Consider the following 12,096-nt stretch of genomic DNA (forward strand, 5'->3'; position numbering starts at 1 on the left):
CCTCAATTCCAGATTGAACAAAAAAAAAAAAAAAATCATAATTATCTGCACTTTAGCAGAAATGTATCACACGGAACCAAGGTTGAAATCATGGACATTTTTAGTAACACCTGTGATGTTATTTTCTTTCAGTTATCAGTAATTACATTATTATTATCACTGTAATGAGGGTAATTCGTGATAACAGCACAACGCTAACTGACCAGATACATAACTAATTCATATTTTGGAAGAAAGTGGCGGCCCTTCCTGTGACGGCCTTGGTCGGAGAGGAATCCAACGAGGACCTTTGACAAGTATATTTCGTTTTCCTTCTTCAAGGTAAACACCGGCCACCTGAAAAACACCCAAAATATATATTCATACTGCTGTATACATATATTGAAAATAACAATAACTCTTAATTCTTTTCCAAAGCGGGATGAGACTCTGGATGCACCTGAACGCATCTTGAAGAAGCGGAAGTCGGATGCCTTGAAATACGATGAAAGCTCATTTTGGATGGAAATCAATGCCAATAAAGCAATAAATATATTAAAAGCAGCTTAGTGTGATGCAATATATTTGTAGATAACAACTGCACACAAAATTGTATCACCTTCAGCAAAGAAAAATGCACTTCTGGGAAAAGGATCACTCATTTGGGATGCAAGCAGCATCATGCGTTATGAATCATTATTAAGCATAAAATTGTTTGTTTTGGAACGACTTCTATTGGTCCGGCGGTGATGCCTTCATTTACTCTCATAAAAACAGAAAGGAGAGAATCAACAGTTACTGCCCTTCGACGGAGAAGTTGTGAACCGCTTTTTGAAACAAAAATCATTTAATATCACAGTGTTTTACTTTAAGAGGTCATCGTTTTCTTTTAAAAGGTCGATTTTAAAGGCGACTAAAAAGTTTCCCACGCGAGGAACAGATAAGTTAGCTGTGATACCGCTTCTTCCTCGCTTGCACGCGAACGCATCCTTTCCCCCTGTAGGTAAGTGTCGCCGCAGGCAAGTTTGCTCGGTTTTGTTTAATTACTTTTGCAGATTTTGTGTTTTGCTTTTTATTGAAACTGCAGCGGCGTCTACACTGCGACAATTACGATAAAACGACATGAAAAATATTTATTAGTTTCCTAACGGGCTGATTGGCAGCGTGCACGTGATTTTGCTAAACACCTTTAAAAAAAATAAATCTCGCGTTTTGCAGCAAAGGCATCTTAACTGTGCCATTATTCATTAATAAACATATTTTTCATATCAGGGAGTGACGTTGACACGTTTGACTTAACAAAGTGAAAGTATTAGCTGCTGGCTGCTTCCTGATTGTCTTCTTCGTCGTCGTCATGAGCATTTACTGCGCATCATTGCTCCCAAGTGGCTCGCCATGTTACTGCAACTGACGTTTGCAAAGGTTTCAAGCCGGCATCATTATTATTTAAAATTTTGTATAAGTTTTTTTGGGCTTCTTTTTCAACCTACAGAGTTTAAATAAAACCGGTAATCATCATTAGTATAAAATATCCTTTTTCAAATAGTTTTTTTTATATGAACATGAAAACGTCACCATCTGACATGCCTTCATTAAAGAGCAGATTATGCTTTTTGTTTGTCTTTTTAATTTTTTGGGGGGTGGGGGGTGTTTCTGACGTAAATTATGAAAAAAAAAAAAAAAAAAAAACAAAAAAAACAGAACTGCTCAATACACTATAAAGACAGTTATAGTCATAGAAGCCTGATAGCCGCCAACGCCATCTTGTTTCCTTTGCATTATGTGGTGCATTTTCAACTGCCAAGTAGTTTTGCTTTATTGTAGTTTTATCACACGGTGGTTAACGTAGACATACAATTGCAGAATGAGCGTGGCCAGTCAGCTCCGGGTCTGCTCTAGGTTTTCGCTCCAAAGGAGTTTTTGTACATCGCAGGTAAGTCGCTTAACAAGGCGACAATGCTGATCTTAGCTAAATGCTAGCTCAAAACAACGGAAAACGTTTCGGATGATTAAGCCGCGAGTGTGTTGCAGTGTGCGACAATGGCGTCCCGACACGGCAACACCAAGAGGATCCAAGGACTGGACAAGAATGTGTGGTGAGTGAGCTTTTCCGTTTATTTGAAAGGCTAGCACGCTAACGTTAGTCTGCGGTGGCAAAACCAGGGTGGCGTTTACGTCGCTGGCGGCGGACCCTTCCGTAGTCAACCTGGGTCAAGGCTTCCCGGATATAGCGCTGCCGCCCTACATCAAGGATTCCCTGGTGCGGGCGGTGTCAGTGGACAAAATGAACCAGTACACACGAGGATTCGTGAGTAGCGCCGCTAATTTACAAACACTGTTGACATTATCCACCTAGTCCCGCCGTAATCCAACTGTTTTACACATGCGGTTGTCTTTAGCCAGCTAGCATGAATGCAGGGTACTCTGTTTTACATACATCCATTTTCTCTGCTGCTTATCCTCATCAGGGTCGCGGGAGGGCCGCAGGCTATCCCAGCTATCATCAGGCAGGGTTGTGGGGTACGCCCTAAACTGGTTGCCGGCCAATCGCAGGGCACATAGAGACAAACAGCCGCACTCAGAATCACACCTAGGGGCAATTTAGAGTGTCCAATCAATGTTGCATGTTTTTGGGATGCGGGAGGAAACCGGAGTACCCCGGAGAAAACCCACACAGGCAGCGGGCTGGGATCTGAACCCCGGTTCTCGGAACTGTGAGGCTAATGCTCGATTTTACGTACACTGCTAGTATTATCTTAAGCCACATAAAAACTGTAGCGCACCTCTGTTTTACATGCAACATTAGCTTCCTTCAGCTAACGTGACCACATCACCGTTTTACAGACAGCTTTAGCTTTACCCAGCTAGCACACACACTTATAGATATCAATATATGTACATAAAGTATACTTGTGAGTGTACTTAGCTTTTGAAATCTCGTACTTTGAGGTTTAGCTAGCTAGCGACACCAAAATACACCACTATTTTACATACACTGCTCGCGTTAGCCACATAATATGAGAAAAGTGTCACGTCTATTTTATATTGGCTGTTAGCTTTAGCTTTAACCAGCTAACATGAGCGCAACTTTTCTTTTACATTCACTGGTTACATTCTGGTGGTACGGCGGCGCAGCTGTAAAGCTTGAGCTTTACCCAGCTAGCACACACACTTATACATACCGATATATGGATATACAGCACACTTGTGAGTATACTTAGCTTTTGAAATCTAGTACGATTACACTGCACCTCTTTTTGCAAACACTTTTAGGTTTAGCTTGCTGGCAAGACCAAAATACACCACTATTTTACATACATTGCTGGCGTTAGCCACATAACATGACGCTATTTTATATTAGCAGTTAGCTTTGACCAGCTAACATGAGCGCAACTTTTATTTTACATTCACTAGTTACATTCTGGTTGTACGGAGGATCAGCTGTAAAGCTTTGGCCTCACAGTTCTGAGGACCCGGGTTCGATCCCGGCCCCGCCTGTGTGGAGTTTGCATGTTCTCCCCGTGCCGGCGTGGGTTTTTTCCTCCCACATCCCAAAAACATGCAACATTGATTGGACACTCTAAATTGCCCCGAGGTGTGATTGTGGCGCGTTTGTCTCCATGTGCCCTGCGATTGGCTGGCGACCAGTTCAGGGTGCACGCCGCCTCCTGCCCGTTGACAGCCGGGATGGGTTCCAGCACTCCCGTGACCCTTGTGGGGATAAGCGGCAAAGAAAATGGATGGATAGGTGGACAGCTACATTCATTACTGGCTTCATCTGCAGCTAATGTGATCACATTACTCTTTAACACACTGGTTAATAACCACAACAAAAACTTGTTTTTTAGATATAACAATATTGTTATTACCACAGCACACATTTATGTTATATATGCTAACTTTTGACAGCTCGCGTCACCAGAATACAACTTGTGTTTTGCATTAGCGTTAGCAAACACCCTCTGTCCATCTGGTGTTGACTTTAGGGACACCCGACACTGGTGAAGGCGCTCTCTCAGGTTTACGGCAAAGCGTGCGGGCGCGCCATCGACCCGCTCAAGGAAATCCTGGTGACGGTGGGCGGCTACGGGTCCTTGTTCAGCACCGTGCAGGCCCTGGTGGAGGACGGTGACGAGGTCATCATCATAGAACCCTTTTTCGACTGCTACGTGCCCATGGTGCGCATGGCGGGGGCCAAACCTGTGCTGATACCGCTGCGAACTGTAAGCATCAAGCAGTCATTTTTCCATGGCGTTGGGCCATTAATCCCTTTGATTTGGCAGGGTGTTCATATATGCATATACCATAATTTCCGGCCTATAAACCGCGACTTTTTATACACACGTTCAACCCTGCGGTTTATGCGGTGATCCGGCTAATTTGTGCGTTTTTTTTTCCTAACGGGGGCGCCCGAGCGGAAAAGGTTAGAGTGAGACCGGCGGAATATATGTGCCGAGGAGGTGACTTTTACCGGTCGGCCACCGATCGAGGGAAAAAAAAAAAAAAGATTGGATGGCTTTTTGGCCACGAAAAGTGGAGTCGCCATCCGCCATCTTGCAACTCCCAAAACAAGCATGGCGACGTGTGCGTGAATCGCTAGTTTTGTGGCTGTGAGAAAACATTCCACATGTAAGTTAGAAACATTTACTTTGATACTGTTAATGTTTGTTTGTAAAGTTTTTTTTTTTTTTTTAATTTTCTGATTAACTTAATTTTGTTGTTGTTCACTGTTCACTCTCTGCTTCACCTTTTATAGGCCGACATTTTCTTCGCGAAAAAACAATGTCAATATTTTCCCAAACTTCATCAGTGTGGATAAGCAAGAAAACACATTTTCTGTGAAATTTTTGATGAATTTCATAACACAGAACTCTGCAAATTGAATTACATTTTCAAATGCGAGGAAACAAGTTTAAATTTTCTGTCCGAAATAGGACGTCGCATGTATTTTCCCATTGCGTGTCCTTATTTCTAAAAATATATCGAACTGATTGACTTGAAATGTTATGTTTTTATGACAAAAAATGCTTGTTTTTTTGCTATGTTATGATGATAGTGCTTTGGGAAAGGTTAACACATCACGGAAATTGGGCCCTCGGTTTTATGCAAGATTTCTTGCTAGTCACGGTGTTGTATGTCTTTCCTTTGTGCTTAGCGTTTTTTGGTTTACCAAGTCCAATTAAAAATCCTTCATGCTACCAGAACTGAAAAACATGTCTAGCTCACACGGCCAGTTTTAATTCTATGTGCAAAACTTTGAGAAAAACCCCGCCATAATCCAACCAGTAAGCGTCCTCCGCACGTTTGGGAGTACCAAGATGGCAGCCAACTAGCGTCACCCAATCAATATACCGATTTGATATGTATGCGCTATCCAGTCTTTTTATATATATATATATATATATCACTGTTAGCGCTGCGCTAGCGCGTTAGCGCTGTTTCTCAGTGATTTTACCGGTATGTTTTTTTTTTTTTAAAACGGCCTTGTTAGCCCGGCGTTAGCATTATCGCGGCGGCGCTACCATTAAACTCTCTGTGTAGCGTGCGTCTTCATAAATATCTGGTGTTTCAATGTGAGTTTCAATGTAGGCACTTGCATCTTTTACACAGCTGGGGCGTACATATCTGCGCTCTGTAGGCCGGGAATTATGGTATATATTTCAGTTTCTGTCGTTGAAATCTGCTAGCAAACAAGCACGCTAAGCATTGCGGCGTTAAAAAGCACAATTGTGCCATTAATCCGAGCATTAGAAAAGCTTTAATTAACCAATCCCTCAATGATCTGAGAAGAGTTGACTGGATATGAAATATTATTTAAGGTCATATCACAGTATTTTCTCCACGTTGCAGAAACCCGGCCAGAGGAGCACCTCCAGCGCCGACTGGTTCCTGGACCCCGAGGAGCTTGCCGGCAAATTCAACTCCAAGACCAAAGCCATCCTCATCAACACGCCCCACAACCCCATCGGGAAGGCATGTAGGACCAAAGACAAAAAAAAGACCAGTATGGTTCCCCATTCTGATGAGGTTCCCCCCCCCCCCCCCCCCCCGGCAGGTTTTCACCAGGGAGGAGCTGCAGATGGTCGCCGACTTATGCGTCAAGCACGACACGCTGTGCTTCAGCGACGAGGTTTACGAGTGGATGGTCTACCGCGGACAGCGGCACCACAAAATCGGTACTAATTTGCTTTTTGGCAAACGGGTGGCCAAAGCGTGGGTCGTGGGCACGTTTGACACTTTTTCATTTGACTCACGTAGCATGTACATTACCTGTAACATTTGTTCCATTAATTCAGCATTTTTGTTTCTTTTTATTTTTTACATCCATTTGTCCATACCGCTTATCCTCACTACGGTGGCGGCATGCCCGAGCCTCAGCCAGCCGACTTCGGCCGAGACTCGGGGTACACCCTGAACTGGGTACACTTACGCAAACAACACAAAAACAACCAATCACACCTACGGGCAATTTAGAGTCATCAACTTTTCTGGAATCTGGAAGCAATAACCCGGAGAAAACCCACGCAGGCACCGGGAGGATTTTGTTCATTTATAAAATCAAATTCTCTTTTGTGTAATAACTATTGAATACATTAATTGATCATGAAAAGTGGGGGTAAAAAAAAAAAAAAATCACATTTGCATTTAACGGGCCTTAATTCTATTTTTTTTTTTTACTGTATTCTCATAAAATGAATGATAATATTAAAATATTGTAAAACAAATTCATTAAAATATGCATTAACATTTTTATGTGTAAATGTTTAATTATAGTTGGTTAACTCAAATTTTATTAATTGTAACTGCAGTATCCAAATAACAAAAAAAATGATTTGATTTTTATGATTTTTTAAATTAGTTTTTGTATTATTTTTTTATGATTATTTTTTTGTGTACAAGATTCACCTTCCAATGAGCTGGTTCACGCTGTTTTTTTTGGGGTCCTCGCGCCTCAGCAGGCAAAAAGCAAGTTTGCAGAACTCCATGTAGCGCAAGAGCATATTAGCCGGCTCAAGCTAACGGTGAATTCGAACTGGAGAGACATTACGAGCACGCTAGCTGGCTCGAAGGAATTGATTGATCGAAAATGTTGCCGTCTTTGCAGCGACTCTGCCCGGAATGTGGGATCGAACCATCACCATCGGCAGTGCGGGGAAAACTTTCAGCGTCACCGGATGGAAGGTGAACATGCTATTTGAAACCGTCCAGTGCGCATCCACGCTGAAGTCGTTTTGAGTTTCACCCAAAAAATGGCCACTTGTTTTAGCCAGTTAGCGTAATTTCCGGCCTACAAGTCGCGACTTTTTTCACACGCTTTCAACCCTGCGGTTTACACGGTGATGCGGCTAATTTGTGCGTTTTTTTTTTTTTTTTTTTTTTTCCTAACGGCCGCAAGGGTGCGCTTGAGCGGAAAAGGTAAGAGTGACACTGGTGGAATATATGTGCCGAAGAAGTGACTTTTACCTGCCCTGTTAGCCCTGCGCTAGCGTGTTGCTGCTGTGTTACTGGTGTGTCTCGTGTGTTTATATAACCGGCCCTGTTAGCATTAGCGTTAGTGTGGTGCTAGCTTTAGAGCGGCGCTAGTGTCAGCACTAGCGTTAGCACCGCGTTAGTGTTTAAAAACTCTTTATGTGTACCATCTTTCTTTGTAAATATCACGTGTTTCAATGTGGGCACTTGCGGCTTTTACACAGCTGCGGCGTATGTATGTACCAAATAGTATTTCCTTTTCAAATGTACTTGGTGAGGCCTATAACCGGGTGCGCTCTGTAGGCTGGGAATTACGGTAATCTTTTTTTTTTTTGGGGGGGGGGGGGATCAGGACATTTTTAATGTTAAAGACATAGGGACAGAGGTTGGATAAATGCTAACGACTAGCATTATCGCTAGTGATCTACATTTGACAGAATTCATGGATGTCGGCTTCTTGGTGTCTTTCAAAGTAACGTTTTTCTGCCCAAAGCTCGGTTGGTCCATCGGACCTGAGCACCTGATCCGCCACCTTCAGACCGTCATGCAGAACACGCTGTACACCTGCCCGACACCACTACAGGCTAGTTGCGGGGAGGGGCTGATAAATACCGCGACGTAACAGAGTACGAATTTGCATTGTAACGAGTAATGAGTCTGGTTTCCCGGCAGGAGGCCGTGGCGCAAAGTTTACTCCTGAACTACGAGCTGATGGGTCAGCCCGAGTGCTACTTCACGTCGCTGGCCGAGGAGCTGGAGGGGAAGCGGGACCGCCTGGCCGCCATCTTGCGGGAGGCCGGGCTGTCGCCCGTCGTCCCCGAGGGAGGCTACTTCATGCTGGCTGACGTCGCGGCGCTAAGTGAGCTCTCGCGCTAACGCTGGCCGCTCAAGTTGAGCTAACTTCTTACCAAGATGTAGCAGTCGAGCTAGGCTAACTGCTAACGTCACCGCTTAGACGCTACGTTTCTGTCAATCAATCGATTTTATTGACAGTATTGTTTTTGAGGGAGAAAAGGATTTTGACATTTATGTTTTTTGACACGTAGACCAGAACCTCTCACACATGGGCAGCGACGAAGCTTACGACTACAAGTTTGTCAAGTGGATGATTCAAGAAAAGGTGAACGAGCCGAGTTGTTTTTCGTGTACATTTCTGTCCGGGCATGCGCTTCCAATTTGAGAAATCCAACAAAATCCGAGCGTTTGCCAAATTGAGCCGTTTCAAAACGTTGACTCACGAATGACGCACCTTGCAAATTTCACGTTTTTTAATTGGTAATATATTTAAATCATGTCGCCTTTGATGTAGAAACTGGCGGCCATTCCTGTCACGGCGTTCGTCGGGGAGGAATCCACCAAGGCTTTTGAGAAATACATCCGTCTTTGCTTCATCAAGGTAATCGTCGCAGTAGATCAAAAGCGTGTTGAAACCTTTATAATATCATCTTTATGATTTTATGTTTCCGCGACGACAGCGAAACGAAACTCTGGATGCGGCCGAGCTCATCCTCAAGAAGTGGAAGTCTTCAGGGAGCAGCGGCTAAAAAGTTTTTTTTTTTTTTGTTTTGTTTTTTTGAAACCACCGGAGTGCCTCAAGGTTTGAGTCTTGGTCCCGTCCCTTTTTCCCATCCCCCACTGGGAGGAGCCTAATAGTACCGAGTCCTTCTATTTCCACAGCACGTTTTCATGAGTTTGAGCGTAGCGGAACATTCTGGAGTTACAGTATTGCGAATTGGTGAAACTGCGATTATACAGCTCATAGTGTGATATTTCACGATTTCATTTCGATGCTTTTAATAACTGAGCCACTGAAATAAATGTACTGCACTCGTCCACGATGTCAAATGTACTGAGATGCACTTTTCATTTTTTCCATATTTCAGTATGACTATGTAGCACATTTTAGATCCTGTCCAGTCTGAAGTCTGTTGTGTCCCGGCAACATTTCAATAAAATATTTCATGTATTTTGTTGCTTAACTTTGTTTGGGCGGCACGGTGGATCGGCTGGAACGTGTTGGCCTCACAGTTCTGAGGTCCCGGGTTCGATCCCGGACCCGCCTGTGACTAGTTTGTATGTTCTCCCCGTGCCTGCAAGTGTGGCTTTTCTCCGGGTGGGCACTCCGGTTTCCTTCCACATCCCCAAAACATGCAACATGAATTGGACGCTCTAAATTGCCCATAGGTGTGATTGTGAGCGCGGCTGTTTGTCTCTTATGTGCCCTGCGATTGGCTGGCGACCAGTTCAGGGTGTAACCCCGCCTCCTCCCCGTTGACAGCTGGGATAGGCTCCGGCACTCCCCGCGACCCTTGTGAGGATAAGCGGCTATGAAAATGGATGGATAACTTTGCTTTGGGACTCAGCTGTTGTGTTTTCTTTCTTTTTTCCCTGCAAGGAACCAATCACACCACTTGAGGGAGACAAAGCACACCACATTGGCTAAATAATCATGTACAATATAGTAAGTTTCTTTCGGCTTGTCCCTTTCGGGGTCGCCACAGCGTGTCATCTCAGATGAACGCATATATATGTTTGGCACAATTTTTACGCCGGATGCCCTTCCTGACGCAACCCTTCTCAGGGAGTGGAGGCCCCAGTGGGATACGAACCCACAACTGGTTTATCAAACCAGTGCTCTAACCACTGAGCTACAGGGCATCATGTACAATATGAATTGGTATAATTTTTATCGCGATAAATTTGGCTTGATTTGCAAACTGAATCCCATTTGTTTGAGCAGGTATGCCCAAATTTATGTTTTTGCCCAAAAAGGGCCCATTCAGGGCTAGTAGTCACCGCTGTTGTAGGTCAGCGTTAGTCTGCCCAGTGATTTGTCCGTCCATCCATTTTCTTAGCCGCCTATCCTCACAAGGGTCGCGGGGAGTGCTGGAGCCTATCGCGGCTGTCAAGGGGCAGGAGGCGGGGTACACCCTGAGCCGGTCGCCAGCCAATTGGAGGGCACATAAGAGACAAACAGCTGCACCCACAATCACACCTATGGGCAATTTAGCGGGTCCAATTAATGTTGGAATGTGGGAGGAAACCGGAGCGCCCACCCGGAGAAAAGCCACGCAGGGCACGGGGAGAACGTGCCAACTCCACACAGGCGAGTCCGGTATTGAACCCGGGACCTCTGAACTGTGAGCCCAACGCTTTCCGGTTGCTCCACCGTGCCGCCAGGCCCGATTTTGTCCACCAACCGACCGTTATTTCGTCATGATATTCATCATGTTGCGCTTGCTCCGATTTTGATATCGCACAGCGTACAGTGATCAAATACGACACTGAGCTGATTGCATTTCGATGGCCAACAGAGAGAGCACCAGATGTTGCGCTAACTGCTTTTGTTCTCCAAAAATGGGAAATATTTCAATTTTAATGGCATTTTGTCGTCTCGGCCTCGAGGATCACGAGCGGCCGTTTGGGGAAACCGTGCGGCAAAAGTTCGAGAGACCTCCTTACTTCACTGCAACAGGAACGGCGGCGAGCATGTTTACGAATCAGCCGCCACTTGTGAATAATCAGCGCGTCGGCCGCTCGCGCCGTCATTTGATCCTTTGCGAGCGCGTCGAAGTTTACAAAGTCAAAACTGCGGTAATCCGAGCGCCCTCGTGTTTGTTTATGAAAACGAAAAGGGGGGGCAAGGATGCTTGTCACGCGTGCGGTGGCCATTTTGAGCTCGCCCGTGTTGCCCGCAGGGTGTTGGTCCTCTTCATACAAAATCCCAAAGCCGTCCACGCGCCCAAATGTGGCATCGGACTCGCAAGCTGCGGTTTCAGGACAAGGTGAGGGCTGAAAATCGGAGCGGGGTTCGGAAGACGGTTAGCCTTCCAAAAAAGGATTTTGAGAAAGAATAAAGGTCTTATAAGGCCAAGGTTAGCTTTTCAAACTACAAACTGCGTTACAAGCCAGGGTCAAGGTTTTCAAGTTGGGCTTCAAGACGCCGTTAGCGTTCCGAAAACAAGCAAGTAGCGTTAGCATCTTCAAACTAGCAATTGAGTTTCAACAAGTGACTTTTTTCACACGCTTACATCCCTGCGGTTTATGCGGTGATGCGGCTAATTTGTGCATTTTTTTTCTAACGGCCGCAAGGGGCACTCGAGACGGAAAAGGTAAGAATGAGACTGGGGGAATATATGTGCCGAGGAAGTGACTTTTACCGGTCAGGCCCTGTTAATGCTGCGCTAGCGTGTTACTGTTGCGTCTCAATCATTTTTACTGGTATGTTTTGTTTTGTTTTTTTTTAACCTGCCCTGTTTATCGCTGCGCTAGCATTAAAGCTGCGCTAGCATTAAAGCTGTGCTAGCGTGTGGCTGCTGTGTTACCGGTGTGTCTTAATGATATTTACCGGTAAGTTTTATTTTAACCGGCCCTGTTAGTATTAGCGTTAGCGCGGCCCTAGAGTGAGCGCTAGCATTAGCACCGTGCCGGTGTGCCAAGGAGGTGCCTTTTACCGGTCAGGCCCTGTTAACGCTGCGCTAGCGTGTTACTGCCATGACCTAGTGATTTTTACTGGTATGTTTTTTTTTTTTTAATCGGCCCTGTTGGCGCGGCGCTAGCGTTAGCGCAGGGCTCAGCAACCTTTTTGAGGCTGAGCGCTACTTCACGAGCGCCAATCGTACGAAGGGCTACATGACCTGTTTGCGG

General features: G+C 45.1%; 1 protein-coding gene across 1 annotated transcript; it reads left to right on the top strand.

Moving 5' to 3' along the window:
* The first annotated feature begins 894 nt into the window (after nt 1-894).
* On the top strand, nt 895-9,415 carry LOC133503741 (kynurenine--oxoglutarate transaminase 3-like). The gene is made up of 13 exons (XM_061825648.1): nt 895-982; nt 1,843-1,912; nt 2,011-2,075; nt 2,143-2,287; nt 3,966-4,202; nt 5,830-5,952; nt 6,035-6,155; nt 7,085-7,161; nt 7,943-8,032; nt 8,122-8,308; nt 8,496-8,569; nt 8,759-8,845; nt 8,925-9,415. Exons 2-13 carry the CDS (start codon nt 1,844-1,846, stop codon nt 8,991-8,993), a joined length of 1,344 nt encoding a protein of 447 aa, XP_061681632.1. The 5' UTR covers nt 895-982; nt 1,843; the 3' UTR covers nt 8,994-9,415.
* Nucleotides 9,416-12,096: the final 2,681 nt, after the last annotated feature.

Source organism: Syngnathoides biaculeatus, chromosome 7 (genome assembly GCF_019802595.1).
Source record: "Syngnathoides biaculeatus isolate LvHL_M chromosome 7, ASM1980259v1, whole genome shotgun sequence".
NCBI lineage: Eukaryota > Metazoa > Chordata > Actinopteri > Syngnathiformes > Syngnathidae > Syngnathoides > Syngnathoides biaculeatus.

What these genes read in the sequence shown, in the direction of transcription:
- LOC133503741 (XM_061825648.1), top strand. Translation starts at nt 1,844, where the DNA reads ATGAGCGTGGCCAGTCAGCTCCGGGTCTGCTCTAGGTTTTCGCTCCAA. An exon ending in ACCAGTACACACGAGGATTC is followed by an intron (nt 2,288 to 3,965) that starts GTGAGTAGCGCC and finishes TGTTGACTTTAG; the next exon opens with GGACACCCGACACTGGTGAA. An exon ending in CCTGCCCGACACCACTACAG is followed by an intron (nt 8,033 to 8,121) that starts GCTAGTTGCGGG and finishes GTTTCCCGGCAG; the next exon opens with GAGGCCGTGGCGCAAAGTTT.